The sequence below is a fragment of the Ursus arctos genome, chromosome Y (genome assembly GCF_023065955.2).
Source record: "Ursus arctos isolate Adak ecotype North America chromosome Y, UrsArc2.0, whole genome shotgun sequence".
Lineage (NCBI taxonomy): Eukaryota > Metazoa > Chordata > Mammalia > Carnivora > Ursidae > Ursus > Ursus arctos.
Window position 1 is genome coordinate 24,470,658 of NC_079874.1, and position 18,891 is coordinate 24,489,548.

The following is an 18,891-nucleotide window of genomic DNA, read 5'->3' on the forward strand; positions in this document are numbered from 1 at the left end:
ATCTAGATCTTTCTGCGGTAATTAACCGTGAATATAACTGTTTCTGATCCTGTGACTCCCTTGAGCGAATCGTAGGGTCTGAGTGTGGTATTGGGGAGCCCTGACGCCTCATCACACACGTGCTGCTCACATCTGTGGGAAACAGGAAGGTGGGTCTTGTTACTGTCCCACAGGACTTCAAAGGTCCTTTCACTCAGCAGCAACGCGGAGATGTCATTCGGGGCTTCCTTATCTATGATGTGATGGAACAAATACTTTCCTTTATTATTTCTAAAGCAAAGGCGACCACGATCTCCAAGAAATGCTTGGCTTTACTGTTCCATAAAGATCCTCTCTTTAAACAGGGACACACATTAGCAATGTAAAAGTGCCTCTGTAGTCAAAATATATTTTTAGAGACTCGGATGAACAATAAGCCCTGAACTTTTGTTTAAATTAAGATAGCTGAACCATTTTTAAATGATTTCCCGAATCTGTGGAAATGTGTCTTGCATAAGAAGGCATTCCACGGTCCTAGGAAACATAGCGGAGCCTACCGCGTGATTTGTCAGATGCTGGGATTAGAGCGGGCAAAGCTGCTTCATCATTTTTGCAGACAGAAATTATTCAAAATATTAAGAGTAGCGCCCTTTTCCTGGTTATCTAACCTCCTCACCGGGAGCCCCCCCAAAATTATTATTATTATTTTTAAATCAGATGGAAAGTCTGCTACTCCCAATTATTTAATTATCTGCTGGAGATGCTTTGGCAGACTTCCGCCTTCCTCGAGGGGAAAAAGTGCCCTGGAAAAATGTAATAAAAACGGGGACTGCATTTTGCTCACTGTTAAAGTCTATTTGAGATCTGCAGCAAAAGGAATCAAAATATAGCCCAAGAAGATAAAGTGTGAAGAAACCGAATCCCATTAAAACCCCACTGACCAATAAAAACCCGCCGGAAGGAAAACATCCCGGAGCTAAAGGCTATGCATCAGTGGTTGTCAACCGGGGGCGAGTTCACCCTCAAGGGGACCTCTGGCAAAGTCCACAGACATCCTTGGCCATGACAACACAGGGGAGGGGGCGTGTTATTGGCATTTAATGGATGGCGGTCAGGGAGCTGCTGGGGATCATTCCTTTTTAGTGCTGAGAGGAACCCCAGCGTCTGCAACCACAGTGCGTGGAGCCGATCGCCCACGGAGGCTCATTTGGGGAGTTTCCAATATCCTGCCATTACAAATGAAGCTGCTGTTTCCAGTTGTTTTTTTTTTTTTTAATAACTGGATTTTATCAGATAACAATTCAGCTTACAGATGACACCATGTGTGCCAAGGGCTTGTCTGGAAGACTGTACAGTTCTATTAAAAAGCCCTTGAATGTAATAATGTCGATGTGGAATTCAGGTGCTTTCTTCCCTTCCTTTGGAGACCCCAAACTCTGGAGTCATCTCTACACGAAACCTCCTCCCTGTAACACTGTGACTTATGGTGGTAAAACACACGTAACAGAGTGGACCGTTCTAGCCATTTCTGAGTGCACGGGTCACTGACGTTAAGTACGTTCACACTGCTGGGCAAACACCACCGCCGCGCATCTCCAGAACTCTGTCAGCTTCCCAAACAGAAACTGTGTCCCCACTCAACACTAAGTCCCCATCGCGCCCTCTGAGCCCCCAGTAACCTGTGTTCTGCTTCCTGTCTCTGTGCATTCTGACGACTCCGGGTGCCTCGTGTCAGCCGACTTGTCCGGCGTCCGTCCTGGCATCTGGCTTCTGACTCTCAGCATCAGGCCCTCCAAGTGCATCCGTGCCGCAGCCTGCGTCAGAACGTCCCTCTTTTTTTTTTTTTTTTTTAATGATTTTTTATTATATTATGTTAGTCACCATACAGTACATCCCCGGTTTCCGATGTAAGGTTCGATGATTCATTAGTTGCGTATAACACCCAGTGCACCATGCAATACGTGCCCTCCTTATTACCCATCACCGGTCTATCCCATTTCCCCCACCCCCTCCCCTCTGAAGCCCTCAGTTTGTTTCTCATAGTCCATAGTCTCTCATGCTTCATTCCCCCTTCTGATTACCCCCCCTTTCTTTATCCCTTTCTTCCCCTACCGATCTTCCTAGTTTTTATGTTCCATAGATGAGAGAAATCATATAATTGTCTTTCTCTGCTTGACTTATTTCACTTAGCATTATCTCCTCCAGTGCCGTCCATGTTGCAGCAAATGCTGAGAAATCGTTCTTTCTGATAGCTGAGTAATATTCCATTGTATATATGGACCACAACTTCTTAATCCAGTCATCTGTTGAAGGGCATCTCGGTTCCTTCCACGATTTAGCTATTGTGGACACTGCTGCTATGAACATTGGGGTGCATATGGCCCTTCTCTTCACTACGTCTGTCTCTTTGGGGTTACGTCCCTCCTCTTGTAAGGCTGAATGGCGTTTCATCGTGGGGACGCGACACACTTCGTTTATCCATTCGTCCACCCGGGGACACTGGGGTTGTCTCCACTGCGATTTTCGGACGGAACATTCTATGCATCCCTAAGGCAGCAGCTCACCTCTGCAGGAAGGAGCACCTCTGTCCACGACGTCCGCCAACAGCCCTGCTGCCACGGCAGCTCACGAACCCGCGACGCTGAGCGGAGCCGGAAAGGGCACTCCTTACGACACGCGCGCTCTCTCTAACCAAGCAGAGATTCCAAGAAAATGCAGCAAGAGGCCAGGAGAAGGGGCACAGTCAGTTCTGACATAATTGATGGCCCCGAGCTCAGCAGACAGGGCCTCAGAGAAAGGTTTTCTTCCACCGATGAACTACAATTCCCAGAAAACCCTTCTTGAACCCAGGCAGGCTGGCTTTAAAAAGTACCATTTTAAAGGCCCCAGGTCACCTCCTGGTGTTGTTTCTGAAGGGACCTCTGTACCCTCGTACTGTTTCTGAGCACACAGCTGGGCTGCTTTGCTCCCCCCCGCGCCCCTCCCCCCCAGAAGGAGACCCACCCCCCCAGCCCTGTCCTCAGCCCTACAGGGACCTCGGCTACTTCACGCAGCACAGCGTGGCTCGCTCTTCTCCAAACATTCTTTCCCCGCCTGGCCCCACGAAGCGGCTGTGTGCACATGCATGGTTCTGAAACCACTCCGTAATCTTTCCAGAAAGTAAGAGTTCTCTCTGTGTTTAGAACAGAACGACCTTTAGCTTTGTGCTGGGGCTTGCTGTGGAGACAAAATGCCACCCTAAGCCTCCCTTGCTCTCCCCTTAGATCCTAGCCACGCTGACCTTATACGGGGCATCACAGGGCATGGAAGGCTGCTTGGCACCTGGCAAGCAAAGCTTTACCATTTGTCTCGGCCTAGAAGCTCCACGTAATGAATGAGACATGGCACCCCGGTTCTGCTGGGAACCCCCAAAGTGTGAGCACACAGTATTTCACTACCGTCTTTGGATGATACATAATCTAGAACTATCCAAGGATGACACATAATACAGAACTATGTGTACATTATGTAAATCCAAGGAAACATGCCTACTCCTGCGTAGCCGGTCAACACGTGTGCAGACACAGCTCTCGAGGAAAACAGAACCCGGCGAAGACGCAGATTTTCGTTTTAGGGAACTGCCAATGCCCCTCTGTGAATAATGCATGCATTGTGACGTTAATGGAAGCAATAAACATGTATAATAAATCGGCCTCTCGACGACAAATCATGACAAATCAGAAAAGAAGTTCTGTGTAGAAGGAGTTTGCAATCATACCTGAAACCCTTCCCCATGAAGAAAGAAGTTCATCATCCCGGTGATTTGTAAGATAGGATAAATCAATTTTTACCATCTCCCGTAACAACAGGCTCCTTTTATTACCTGAAATGTGTCAAACGACAGCCCTCGGGACCACACAGCTGGGTGACATACCCGCCACCTGACAAAACAATTTCTCACTTGCGCTTCCTTCTTCACCAGCGGAACCAGCAGTGATCGTCGAGCCGTTTTACGAAGCCTCCACTTCTACGTGGGCTGCCGAGGTCAGTCCCCAAACTCGAGGTGGGGGTGTGAGCGAGGCAGTGTGCAGAATTTCAGCAGCTGCCCTACGTGGGGCCCGATCTGGAGGACTCGTGCTTTCTGCCCCGAAGCCCGCACAGAGGGACGCACGTCCAGTCCCGACGCCCAGTCGCCTCCCCTGGAGGGCTGGCCAGGCGGTGGAGCGGTCTGTTTTTACGTCCAGAGCTGTACTGCCGAAGCAGGAGACAGGGTCCATTTGTGGACGCTCTCTCACTCAGCAGGTCGCGGTGAAAGTCACTGGCGGAAACCATGACTCCGTACAGGTTCCAGAAGGCTAATTTTAACCCCAAAGAGGAAGCATGAAGCGTCCTCGGTATCCTGCAGATCTGTCTGCCGGGGCTGACGTCCTCTTACCTACCTCCCAACTAAGCACAAATCAGCACCGCTCATCCGATCACATCTACAAAACCACTGATGCTCCTCGAGTGCCTCGCTGCCCAGCGACCCCGAGAAGGATGCAGTGGCTTCTGATAACCTTCAACCCACACTCAGCACACGAGCCAGCAATCCCACGCCTAGCTGCTCACCCAAAAGCAACGAACACCGATGTTCTCACAAGAACACTGTACACAGAGGTTTCTAGCAGCTTTAGTCGTGATGGTCAAAACCCGGAAACAACTCAAGTGTTCTTCCACAGGAGAATGGACAAGCCAACTGCGGCGCATTCTTACAACGGAATAGGACTTAGCACCGAAGAACCGACCAGTGACGCGTCCGACGGCGTGGCTGCATCCCAGGCGCACAACACTGAGCCACAGCAGCCAGACTCCGAGGGCTGCACGCAGCCTGAGTCCATGGAGACAACGCCTCACACAGGCGTAACGCCACGGATGGGCCTCACAGTGTCGCGGCCAGGGGCTGCGCTGGGCAGACGCTCTGATGACAAAGGGGCCCGGCGGAGTTTTAGGGGTGATGGACTTCTCTCCCATCTCGATGGGACTGGTGCTTTAGTGGACTAGACACGTTTTGCAAAAACTCTAACCCCGTATTCTACAGAGGCTGAATTTTACTGCGTGAAAATTATACCTTCATTTAAAAACACAGATGCAACACAGGACGGGTGAGATCGGCCTTCTCGGAGATTGCCGAATGAGACCATGGAAACAGAGTGTGGCCACCATTTAACTGTTGGGGAAAATCTGGCTCTAAACCCCCAGCTCGGCTCTCCTCTCAAGACTCAATGGTGACACGGACCCAGGTCTGCGGACCATCTTTCCGTCCAGAAGGCATGTAGCTGGCCTTGCGGACGCAACGTAACACACACACTTTGCTGACAAATCCGCCAATACCGTGCATTTCGGGTCTTTCACCAGGACCTGGGCAACGCCAGGTGGCCACCCTCCTGCTTGTGCGACAGGACAGCCTCCAGCAACACTTCGTGTCCACTGCATCCCTCCCCAATTGGGTCTGGGAGGAATTATCTCCTTTGTAACTTGGATTTGGGGGTGGAGCCCTAGAGGAAACACTCAGGCTTTCAGGGACTCACTGATATTTCCCACTCTCCGTACGCACTTGCAACAGGCATCCGCCTCCCGCGCTACACGGAGAAAACAGCAGCGGCAAACAACCGCGATTCATGCGGTATTTGCAGGAGCTGCTCACACCAGCCTATGCAGGCTGAACCCCATTCCTACGCCCTGCTGCCTCGTTCCCTCAGTCTTGGGGGGTGAGGCGAGCCGGGGGCTGGGGGGGGCACCCCGCTGCAATGCCCTGCTCTACGAGTGGCACACTCGGCAATAGAGACCACGTGGTGAATCCCCATACGGCAGAGCAAGGTCTGAGCCGCAAAGCCGGGCTGCCCCAGCTCCGGCGCAAGCCGATGCGGCCACTGTGGCGCCAGAGCGGGCAGTCCCAGCTGCCTCCTGCTTCGTCCACAAGCCTTGCTCGCCGACCAGCACTTTCTTCTTCAGAATGCCGTGAGGCCGTTACGGAGAGAGCTCGCAAGTCTACGGTATGCACCAGTCGCTTTTACGGGCAAGCCCGCGGCTCCACACAGTGAATGACGGTCACGGCGACATCGCCGCGTCCTGGCAGGTTGAGGGACGCGCCTCTGCAGTGGAATCTACCTCCTCCCTCCGGGGAAGGCCAGAGCACAACCCAAGATGACCTCGATGGTGCCGTTCGCGGGCAGAGTCACGAGCAAGCCCATCCTTGAGGTTCTGCCCAAGTTTGAAGACGTGTGACCTGGATTCTCCCAGCCAGGAAGCTGTCACCTTCAACACGCCGCCTTCCCGCTCTCGGGGAGAGACAGGTTCCTTGGGGGATTCACGGCACCCACACCGATACAGAGGACGTGGCGGTGGGATGCAGACGGACGGTACTGGAGACGGACGGCCAGGGACGGCGTCCGTGGCTCGGTGTACAGAAGGCCGGCTCTCCCCTTGAGTTCGGGTGACCAGGACCAGGAACGCCCGGGGTTCTAGGGAACTAGCTCCTCGCTGCGCGCATGCAGCGGGGCTGGAACCTTCCGGGGCTATCCCCCGACCGGCGAGGCGAAGCGCGCAGGAACCAGAGAACCAGCTGTCTGCGTCCCGCGAGGCCATCCCCGGCCCCTCCCTCCTGCGCACCCACCTTCCTCCACACAAGGCATAAGGATGGGGCCTGCTGCCCAAGCCTTGGCAACACAGAACTCCTGGTACCTCTGGCAGAGAAAGCCGGACTGGGAGGAGTGGAGGAAGGAGTCACCTGTGGGAACACAGGGCTCATTTGTGAGCCCCCGCCCCCCCCACCGCTAGAAAGGAGACACCGACAGGCTGAGAAGATGCTCTCTGCACTGGGTGGGCGCTCAAGAAATATGTGCTGAGCCGAAACTGGAGGATTTGAGAAAAACACAGAAAACGACCCCAAAAGGACCTCTTGGTATTTCCTCTCCTCCTGCTTTTGAACAAGTCCTCGTGGGGGACTCCAGGCCACTCCAGGACTCACGCGGTCCTTAGAGGAAGGCGCAGGCGTGGCTTTCTGGAAGACGTACGCAACACGTGTATGGAAGGACTCGGACAAGCAGGACAGGGGCTCGCAGACACAAAATCCACAGGGGTGAAAGCCTATCCTCCTGTCCCCCGACTCCCCTCCTCAGTTGCCTGGTGACAGAGCTTTATCAACAAACAGGAGCCCAATCCAAGCAAACATGAGAAAACAAAGTATGGCCTTTCTGGGGGAGGGATGGTTTCTGTGTTTATTCCAAGAGGCCAGTGGTGCTCCTGCCCCCACCGGGCCTCGGGCCCCAGGGACCAGCCAACCGAGAAAACCCTCACTCCAGGCGACCCAGGCTCTGCATAAGGTTTTCACATCATTTACTTATCCTGAGTTTCGGCTTGTGATTTCTTCACACATTCTGACCGTACTTGTGCCTCCTATCTTTGTGCACAAGGGTGCACACAGAAAGGAATCTCGAATTCCCTGCTGAAAGTCCACGGGGGAGCACGCAGCTGCATCACGGGGGAGCACCTGCACTCCAGGTGAGCGGGTCCCCCGACTTCCCAGGGGAGTAAGGTATGAGAGCCGTACTACTGACTCCCCAGGCCCACAGGGCTGAGGTCATACACATTTTATCAATTTCTTTTATTCTACGTTGGGCAACAGCCAATGCAAATGATGTAATATATATGGAAAAAGAATGTGCGCGTTCCATGAAAACGCTAGCTGGGTCCCCAGGGACGGACAGCCAGGACTGGCTGCGAAGACGTGTTTGTATGTAACACACTATGTGTCCACTGTTCTTCATTACTTTTGCCCACGATAACTTTTTTTTTTTGCAGGGGAGGGGAGGCTCCAGTGGGGTAAATAACTTGTTCGGGGGTCAGAGCCTGAGCCATGTGGTCTGGACGTAACCCCCACCCAGCTCAGCCTTCCAGGCTAACTCTGGGAGAGCCCAGACCCAGGGGCTCACGAGCTGGTTTTCCCTCAAACTCGTCCATGTGTCTCTGGAAGGTGGAGGCCCACGGACGGGTTTCCTTTTTGAAAAATCAAGTTGCAGAACATAAATGATAGGATACCAAGTGTATAAAGTTTAAATAACGCACAAGACTGAGAATTATGGGTTGCACTGTGTTCTGCCCCAAATTCCTAGGTTCAAGTCCTAGGCCCCCGGTTCAGCTCCGAGAGTGGCTTCATTTGGAAACGGGGTCACTGCAGATGTAATGCGTTAAGATTAGGTTATACTGCAGTCTGGTGAGGCCCTAATCCAGGAGGAATGTCTCCAAAAGGAAAGGATCCTGGAGAGAAGGATCTATAAGAAGGAGAAACGTGACAAATTCGGACAGAGGGAGCAGCACACGGGGAGAAAGCCGGGTGACGATGAAGGCTGACACAGGCGTGATGCCTCCACAAGCCGTGGAGCAGCAACGATGGGGGGCAACCCCCCACAAGTGGGGAGACAGGCACGGAACAGACTCCCTCACGGCCTCAGAAGGAACCCACACCGCCCACACCTTGAATTTGGACTCCGGTCCTGCAGAACGTTGAGACAACGTATTTCTGTTCGAGCCGTGGCCCCAGTCTGTGGTCCTTCCTTACAGCGGCCGTCACGAACTAATACCTCAGGGCCTACGCTGCTTAGGAAGAGACCGTGTGCACAGTAAGTGCATGGGGACAACACACACCAAACCTGGGGGAGGCGGGCAGTCAGCACTGAGAAGAGAAAGGGGACAGCACCGGAGAGTCGAACACGGGCATCCCTCGGGCTCTGGAAATGCTGTAGTTCTTAATTTGGGCGGATAGGTGCTGACAACAATGTTCTTCATACATGTCATTTTGAGCATCTCTAATGAAATATTTTGAAGTTTTAAAAGTTTAAAGACAATATTCGCTTTAGAAATTAATTAAAAATCTAATAACATTAATTAAAAAAAGAATTAGGAGTCTTGAGAATGTAAAAAGCACCCACAAGCTACCCAGTAAACCGTGTGGAGGCTGTGTCAGTGGGGGGCAGCTGCGACACTGTCTAATGCGTGGATCCGGGCTCGGAGGCGTCCAAGGACTTCCCTTTGTTCTGTGACAAAACCAGGCCAGACCCGGGGCCTCGGGCTCTTGTCAACCCCGTTCCCTGCCCCCTGAGGATGCCAGCTGCTATTCCCAAGGTCTACCCTGTCGATAGGGAGCACACATCGGGCCTGTCCAGTGCTTATCGTCAAGTCACGTCTTGGTCACAGTCACAAGTGTTGGAAGAAACCGGAACCATGCGTACGTTTTGGGAAACTGCCAAGGGCCCCCGGTGGGGTGTGGTTTAGGAGCTCCAAAGATGAGTGGTCTTAAATCTGAGAGATTCATAGATACAGACAGCATGAAGACACACCAGCCCATCCATTAACGCCCTTTCCATGTCCGTCCCAACTGCTCTTGACCTTAACTGCAATCTGATCTCATCCGGGCAGAAAGAGCAAGGGAAGACAGAACACAAGCCCCATCCCACCCCACCCATCTCCTTCAACGCTCTCACTAAGAACGTCACCTGCTCTTCTTTTCTAGCCTGGTTTTCCGATCACTGGTGGGTGGTTGCGCATGTGGCATACTGCAGATGGGTTTCCAGCTGACAGAAACCCAAGCCTCTTACCTGACTCCTGGAGATAGCGATACACCAGGAAGTTCACCTCGTCACTGGTTATGCTCATCTTAGCCTCACCTCGCGGCGATGAGGTCCGTACGATGCGGGAGCCACCCTCTGTGAGACGACAAGAAGAAGTGGGAAGAGCGTTTTGAAACACTGCCCGTTTTTTTGTCCCTGTATTCTTTCTTGAGAGGACTAAAAAAGCCATACCCATGACAGTATGATGGTATCACCATGAAGATAACTATAATTTCGTTATATATATATATATATATAAAATATTTATAAAATATATACATTCAGGAGAAAAGTTTCAAAAACATGAAAAAAGAATAAGGCACTGGTGTATTTTATAAGGCTGGGATAGGGTCAGGGATAAACCACACTAATGACAAATTCAGGGGCAACGGAAAACGAAAACAAAACCCAACTTTTTATTCAATAAAAATCACATGTGCATCGTGATCACAATGGATTTGGTAATGAGCATGCACGGAATCCTGAAGTGCTGTCTGACGAGCTTGGGTGGATAGGACACTAAGCGCTTTTCCAGGCAGAGGAGATTAGTGAGTAGACCAGAAGTCACGTCAACACCCCTAAGGCAGGTGACCACATGGACCAGATTTTGCCTGTTGTTCTAGAAAAGCAATTAGCCACAGTACCTTTCACTCATAAAGTTTAAGCGATAAAACCGACGGTCACTCTATGTACAGGCCGTAGGCAGCACTGAGAAGGGAAACACACACGAGTGAGGAGTGAAGTGTACATGTCTCCTCGACATCATTTCTATAAAGAAGCCAAGTCTCAGGAAGATGGAGCACGAACACAGAGCAACCAAAGAGAGAATCTGATTTCCTTCACAGTGATCCTAGTGACCATAAGAGCAAGCGAGCCCCAGGAGAGGAGAGGAGAGCGAGGGGGAGGGGGAGGGGAGGGGAGGGGAGGGAGGTCAATCAAGCAAGCACAACTCGTCTTATACACCAACAAACTAGAATGCACACACCAACAAGAGCATTCACTCCGAAAACAGCCGAAGCCAAGAAAGGCCATGACCCCGTTCAGCGAGGTCACCAACACCAAACATTTTTAGCTGTTGGGGAACTGTCTTCAGACCCTACACCATACATTTTCAGGCATTTTTACTGGTGGCAGAACTTTCATCATTACATGAGAATTAACTTTTTGTTTATTTAGAATAAAGATAAAAGGGCGAAGCAGACCTTCAAGGAATCACACAAAAGGCCGCTGTAGGGGACATACCCAGTGAGCCCCACCCTGGTAAGATCCCCTCTCACATGTGGGCAAGACCTGTGACTCACTTCTGCCCCACGGAATACACCAAAGGACGGGATGTCACTCTACTCCTTAGGTTATGTCCTATGGCAAGGGTGACCAGATGTCATTCTCCTCATTATTGTATCATATAAGATCCTGTCTTAGTGGCCTGAAGGGAGACATTGCCCTACTGGCCTCGAAGATGAAGGCTGTCATCGTGTGAACCGCCCACGGAACTGGGGACAGCCCGCAGGAAGCTCTGTACAACAGTCCTACAACCACAAGGAACTGAAATTCTGCCAACAAATGAGCTAGGAAGACAACCTCCTCCCCTCCGCCCAAGCTCCAAATGCCAATGCAGCCCAGCAAGCACCTTATCTGCAGCCTGTGAGGCCCTGAGCAGGGAATCCAGCAAAGGGGGGCCCGGACTCGGGACCCAGAGAAATGTATTGTTTCCAGGTGCTGCAGAAATGTGTGGCCATCATTAGGCCTCAGTGAAGAACGAACATGCTGTCTCTTGGGTCACTGCAATTCTCACCTGAGTTACCAGGATTTTGCCACTCAAGAACGCTTATCTTCTTCAGCTACTTTGCTGATAGTCTGTACTTGTGTATATACTGAAAAGAAAAGCTGACAATCAAAATATAGATCTGTCCTGAGATTGGTTTGCATCCTGGGGAATTCATTCATAAGACAGTGTCAGGAAAATATCAGAGACTAAATAAAAAATTATGAAATCTGAGCATAACCAGGTGAAAAAAAAACATTATCTGAGAGGGCGTAAACAATAACAAAAACACATATCACAGAACGCTAACGCTGAAGAGACTTCTGGAGACGTTACACGGGCAGTAACGACGAGTCAGTTACAGGAGGAATTCACTCTATGGTGAACGGCTGGGCCTCGCGCAGGTGATCAGGTCATGAGGGTGGGGCCCTCGTGAGTGGGATTAGCGCCCTTGTAAGGGAGACCCTCCAAGAGCTCTTGGTCTTTCCGCCAAGCGAGGACACAATGAGCAGAGGCCCATCTGGGAAACAGGAAGTGGATCCTCACGAGATACGGAATCTGCCAGCGCCTTGATTTCAGCCTTCCCTCCTCCCGAGCTGCAAGGACAGAATGTCTAGCTGCCCCGTCTGGGCTACGTTGTCACAGCAGCCTGAAATGACACACACCACCCCGGCTCCATTCTCTTTTTCCGTCAGGTTGGGTGCTTAGAAATAAGTAAAGTCTAACGGGCTCTTAGCATCGGTACTTTTTGACATTGGGGGGCAGATGATCCTCGTTCTGAGGCTGACCCGGACGCCGTGGGACGCTGACCAGCCTCCCTGGCCTCTGCCCGCTGCAGGCCAGCACAACCCCCTCCCCCAGAGTTGTGATGATCAAAAACGTTGCCAGACGTTGCCAAATGTCCCAAATGGCAAAACTGCTGGTTTTCTCTGGAGAAGAAAAATCAGCATCTTGTGTCTGAGAGGAACTGCATTTACAAAAACGCAGGGCCATGTGGGGCCAGCTCACAGATGCTGCTTATGACACAGCCAGGCTACTAAAAGTGATCATTTAAAATGCACCATAAGAGCCAGGCTTTTCCAGATAGCCCGTGTCAAATCTTTCTGCAAAATTATCAGCAGTTTCATTAGAAAATTCCGATTTCTTTCTTCAGCATCCAGATCCGTTTTGTTTTCTAAGGAGAAAAGGTCCCAGCACCCCAAGAGCCAGGTTCTCCTTCGCCAGCCACGAGTGTCTGCAATGAGCCCAGGTGTCTGCACGGCGTTCACGCAGGATTCTGGAGCCTCCTCAACACACCAAGAATGGGGGAATGCTTTGTTCCTCTTTTCCTTTACGCACCATCATTTCCTGCAGCTAGGAAACTTCTGCTTCAGCTCTGGCTCTCCTGTTTCCTGATCATAGACTGAGGTTCTCTCTAAATTTATAAGTTAGGATACGCTTCTCCCAGTACACTGTTCACTTTTTAAAGGCTTTTTGATTTTTTTTTTTTAAAGATTTTATTTATTTATTTGACAGAGATAGAGACAGCCAGCGAGAGAGGGAACACAGGCAGGGGGAGTGGGAGAGGAAGAAGCAGGCTCATAGCAGAGGAGCCTGATGTGGGGCTCGATCCCACAACGCCGGGATCACGCCCTGAGCCGAAGGCAGACGCTTAACCGCTGTGCCACCCAGGCGCCCCTTAAAGGCTTTTTGATTTGAACGCAGCGGAGAAAAGAAAACAGAAACCAGCCTTGGCCTGCAAGAGAACCAGGTGAAATGTCATCTGGTCCACAACTCTCGTCCTATGTCCCCCTGGCTGTTCTACGTCAATGACATCGTTTAATTTTTGAAAACAGAGTAATTGGATCACACCTCCCCCACAACTGAACAACTTCTTAACTAGCTTTTAAAGGATTATTTTTTTTAAGACCTAATTCCAGGGGGGCCAGGCAGCCTCAGTCAGTGGAGCCTCTAACTCGATTTTGGCTCCAGTCATGATCTGGGCCATGAGATTGAGCCCCATGTCCAGCTCGTGCTCAGCAAGAAGTCTCCCTGAATTTCCTTCCCTCTGCCCTCGGCCCCTCCTCAGGCACACATGTGCGCGAGTGCTCTCTCTAAAATAAATACATAAATCTTTTAGAAAAATAATAAAGGGGCGCCTGGGTGACTCAGTTGGTGAAGCGTCTGCCTTCGGCTGAAATCATGATCTCAGGGTCCTGGGATCGAGCCCTGCGTCAGGCTCCCTGCTTGGCGGGGAGCCTGCTTCTCCATCTCCCCGCTGCTGGTGGTCTCTCTCTCGATCTCGCTCTCTCTCAAATAAATATGTAAAATCTTTAAAATAACTAAATAAATATAAAACCTAACTCAAAAAAAAAAAGGGGATTTACAGTAACCAGTGAAGGAAATGCATTTACAATATACGTGTATATTTTTAGACTGTTTCAACACAAACACGAGAACATTCTTTGAACTAACAACAATACATTTTTTTTTAAAAGATTTTATTTATTTATTCAACAGAGACAGAGACAGCCAGAGAGAGAGGGAACACAAGCAGGGGGAGTGGGAGAGGAAGAAGCAGGCTCATAGCAGAGGAGCCTGATGTGGGGCTCGATCCCAGAACGCCGGGATCACGCCCTGAGCCGAAGGCAGACACTTAACCACTGTGCCACCCAGGCGCCCCTAACAGCAATACTTAATCCATTTCAACTCCTTGGGGTTTTTTTTTTTTCTTGCACGATTTTATTTATTTATATGAGACAGAGAGCACGAGCAGGGGAGAGGGGCAGAGGGAGAAGCAGACTCCCCGCTGAGCAGCGAGCCCAACATGGAGCTGAATCCCAGGACCCTGGGATCATGAGCTGAGCCAAATGCAGACGCCCAACCGCTCAACCGACTGAGCCACCCAGGCACCCCTCATCTCACTGGGTTTGATTGCACTGCAGTCAGGAGAAACCCACAACAGTTCACAGGGTGTTTACAGTTGCAACACCTCTAAGCAACCTGCTTGAAAGCGGTGGTGGTGGTGGGTCTGATGGGTCCACTTTACTTTTTTGACACCAGTGAGTAAAATGGCTGATCTTTGCTTGGCAAAAGTTACCAACGTCCCCTCATAAGCGTGGGAAGTGAAGTTCCCTATCCTGTTTCCTCCACGACCAGACCTAAATTTCACAGGATGGGAGGAGAAAACGATGGATTTCCACCCAGGGTTGTGCTGTGCAACTGAGTGTAGAGAAGCACACTGGTATTCATGGCACTGAAAGGTCTCCGAGGGCAGCAGCGGTCAGCGGGGAGGGGAGGGAGTCCCCACTCAGCGTGTCTGGTTGGAGCGTCTGCAAGGACATTCCGCCTCTCCGGTCATCTGCCACTTCTGAGTCTGTCCGCGAGCCAAGGCCGAAGGAAGGTGCCCCCGTGCTCGTCTTTACCATAACCGGTCATGAAATATCACGTCGACAGGAGGAGTTCCGACGGTCGTGTTACTTCTCAAGCCCCCCACTCCTGCCTCTGCTTAAAGATGAAACAGCTCTTACTGATGGAAAAGAGAAAGTCAGGCAAGGCTGTGAATCCCCGAGCGTGGGCTGCTCTGTGTCTGTCCACGTTCTACTCGGGGACAGGACAGCCAGGGTTCTCTACATCACACAAACAAAAGTCACATTTCCATGAACATTTCCACTCCGTCTCTCGCTCTTTTGTTTTGAATGTGGTAAACAGAACATATAACTTACACTCATAAGCCCTTCAGTGTACAACTCGTTAAAGACATTCATACTGTTGTACAACGATCCCCACCGTTCATTTCCAGAACCTTCTCATCTTCTCAAACTGGAACTCCATTAAACACTAACCCCCCACTTCCCCCATCCCCTGGTCCCTGGCACCCTCTGTTCAGTCTACTTTTCATCTCTATGATTTGGGATTCCTCCAGGGAACTCCTCAGTCTGATTTTTAATTTATACGCTTCATGTCAAGAAAATGGGACAACGTGAAATGACCAACGGTTTGATTTTAAGGGGCAGCATACTGGGGCCACAGGACATTTCTCTTGGGTCCTCATGACCTCTCATGTCCCCTTTCCAGAGAGTCCTTTCCTGCAGATGCTTGGCAGACGCACTCGGCCACCGTCCCCGCCCGATGAGGTTCTGGGCTTCACACTCAATAGGCCGATTCATCGTGGCCCGTGTGCACCAGTCCCTGTTTTGAAGGCCTTTCTCGCCACTCAATAGCCGAAATAACAACCCCACAGTAAAGAGTGAGTTCCCTAACTTCACCTCACCCTGCCTTCCCTCCAGTAAAGACTCAGATATTTGAAATGAGAACACAGGCCAGGCACACCGGACATGGGGAGGCTGACGTGGGTCTGTTCAGAGGCGCCGCAGGGCTGCCAATCCCATCACGGCCCTAACTCTGGCTGCGTGCTTTACCGAGCTCTCAGCACCGTGCACTATTTCCAACAAAGTCCTCTTAGGAAAGCAAGCGTGTGGGGAGAATGAGGTATGAGGAGGTAATGGAGAAATTACCGAGTATCTCCTAGATTCAAGGCATGGTGTTTTGGCAATACTAGGAATTAAACACATTCATACGCACACTGACACACGCACGCACTCACGCACACCTCTTCCTTTAAGCTGTTTAGTAAGATCTCTATGCAAATAATGAAAGGCGCCAACACTTAAGCCCCCCCATAAGCCACACAAAGTATTACGGGGAGTGGGGGGCCGGGTTCCAAGGAGGGAAACTTTGGAAGAGGGGGAGCGTAAATTCCTGCTGATGAAGACAGCATCTGGGGAGGATGATGGGAACAGGGAGACAGAAAAGCAGTACAGGAGCCGTGTGTGGTGTGTGTGTGTGTGTGTGTGTTGTATGAGTGTATGACTGTGTGTGTATGTGTGTGAGTGTGGGGGGGGCTGCTGTGTAAAGAACAATTTGACCTTGTACGATGTACCAGACGCTGCCCTGGACCCAGGGCAGGAAGAACTCCGTCTGTGCTACGGTTTGCTGTGAAACGCCGTTAACGTCTATCATGTGAGGCAAGCTGGCCTGTGTCCTGTCTTCATTCTGGAAGAAGGATTTTCGCAGGCACATGCCTGCGCTGGCTACAACCGTCAGGGTACAAATGTGTGGGATTCAGGGCGCCTGGGAACTAAGAGCCAGTCAGTCTGACTTTTCATCATACCCCCACCCCTTTCTAGCTCCAGGTTGGCGGGCAGGTTACGTGACTCAGCTTCTCATCTCCTAACGTTGGATCACGACAGCCCTACGCCCGGGAGAGGCTGTGAGAATTCAGCGTTTGTACAGAAATTCTCAGAGCAGGGCCTCAGGCACAGCAGAGATCCACGACTTGCTAACTACTCCTCGTATTCGGCCGACGGTGCACGTCCCCAAAGAGAGTGAAGCAAGCCTTCTGGAGGCATCGGAGGGACACAACACCCTCAGCAAACGGGCTCGGGGCTGGTCCCCTGGGAACGGTTCCTCGGTGGTCTGCAAACACGCCAGCAGCACGTGTAAACCCGTCAAAGCCAGCACCATCCGGAGACACCACATCTAGCGGGTTTCCAGAACGGCATCCGTGCCCAACTCCAGTTCTGAGAACTCCAGTGCTGCTTCCCAACCTCTCCAGTTCCAGGATAAAAGACAGCTGTGGTGGCACCAGGACACCGTCCTTGGCCTCAAACAGATGGGAAACAACAACAAAAAACAAAAACCCAAACGGGTTCTTAATGAGTGCACACGCGTGTCCTTTCTGGCCTGACCCAGTTGTGATCTGAGACACCTGCCATCAGGTTGATCTGAGGTCTTCAGTGGGAGAGAAGGGGAGAAGCACCCCCCCCACAGCGAAGGAAAGCCACAACATCCCCTCCTGGAGCTGCCTGAAGACGTGGGGGCAGCGGGCCAAGGGCTGAGCACGTGTGCACAGCGCCCCACCGAACAGAAGCGTTCCAGGACGCTCGGGCACTTGGGGTTGAAGCCGCGGAGAAGCGGAAGATGAGTTATTTATAGTATTGCTTTTTGCAACTGCATCTCGAGGTGGCAGAAAGTCCTATTAATCACGGTTCCCTTCCCAAATCAGTGCAAAGTTCAGTCACAGAGAAATGTCGCTGAAGGGTTTCATTCGATTTAGCACGTACTTACGGGGTTTTCTAGGCTAGCATTCTCCAGGAAGGGAGGGGATCGCCCCAAAACAACAGAGTCTGAATGGCCATTTAATTACCTTAAACGTCGTAACCCCAAGAGACCTACTTGGGAGTTGGCGTGGAAGGGAAAGGCAGAAAGGGCCCGAGTCTTGCCAACAGGAGGGGGCCTTGTCCCGAAACAGTGAGCAGAGCACACAGGATTAAAGGAGGAGAACAGTGCTCGTCCAGCATCATTAGCGGGAAAAGCTTCTCTTCTAACAATCTGCCCCATTGTGAAATCGTCTCCTGAACTCTTTTAAAGCAGCCCTTTCCTCTGGGGATGGAAGAAAGTTTGTCTGATTTCTCGTCCCTCCTCGCCCGCTGGCGTTGACGCTGGAAGAATCCACGGCTTAAAGTAATCTTCTGGAAAAGGCTCAGCTCTCTGCGACTTGTCTCCATGCCGCCTGAGGACCGAGAGCCAGAGCAGCTGGAAAATCTGCTCGAAATGACCTCATCCCACAAAAGGCACTTCCTGCGTTTCTCCGTGGACGTTCTGACTCGAGTGTCCTGGGTCCTACCCTCCCTGTTTGTTTCCCTTGCGATGTGTTTCTCTCTTTCAACGGAACGAGGTTTATTTTTTTACACAATCAGTGGTCAGCTGAAGATGAAATTTTTAATGCGTGTAATAACACTTCCATACCGTCCTTCTCTAAAATCTGCTTGGGGACCAGCTTACGTTGGAGGTGAAAGAGGCTCGCTTTATCACTTTGCATTATCTCTTTCTCCTACGTAAGTGTCATTAAGACAACATGTAGCTATGCAAACACTTTGCTGTTCAATGACAGCATGATTCAATAAATTATGGCATTTACAGTTTGACCCCGATTACGGGAAGATATACACGTGGAAAATACTGGGAGGAAAACACATGAAAACATGAACGGGGTTTCACGCTGGTTGCTTACTTTCTTGGACTTTCCGTCATTTACCACTGAGTAGATGTCTATTATTTTACAGTAAGAAAAGACACCCCCCAAAGATAAGATTTCCACTAAACTTATTTATTTACTTGCAGTCAGATGGCCCAAAATTATAAATATAATCAAACAACTATTATTTTATTACTAGAGTCTTAGCAACAGTACTACCATTTAAAATATGGGAATAAACCAGTAGAATAAGATGGAGTCCTTGAAAGAGTATTTCATGACCAGGGAAACGTCCATGATACAGTGTTATGTAGGAAAATAAGTAGGTTTCAAGATGGAACGTGCACGATGCCAAATTTTGTTTTGCATACACACACAGACACACACACACACACACACACACACAGACACACACACATACACACACACAGAAGATAACCCTCCGAAAAGTCTCCCATCTACTTCTGGGGGTGGAATTTCGCTAGAGTTCTCTCTCCGTGTGTGCT

The 18,891-nt window shown here is 50.7% G+C and overlaps 1 protein-coding gene across 5 annotated transcripts in view; it reads right to left on the reverse strand.

Annotated features, from left to right (window-relative positions):
* The window catches only part of LOC113240750 (F-box-like/WD repeat-containing protein TBL1X), a 213,486-nt gene that overhangs the window by 39,400 nt on the left and 155,195 nt on the right, over window positions 1-18,891 (reverse strand). For 4 of the 5 annotated variants that reach the window (XM_057315607.1, XM_048217516.2, XM_057315605.1 and 1 more), the window contains one exon: window positions 9,591-9,698. The exons of the other annotated variant lie outside the window; for it this stretch is intronic. In XM_057315607.1, the coding sequence (XP_057171590.1) occupies window positions 9,591-9,648 (58 nt within the window). In that variant the 5' untranslated portion in view covers window positions 9,649-9,698. The remainder of the gene's footprint in view (window positions 1-9,590; window positions 9,699-18,891) is intronic. 5 annotated transcript variants of the gene reach the window in all.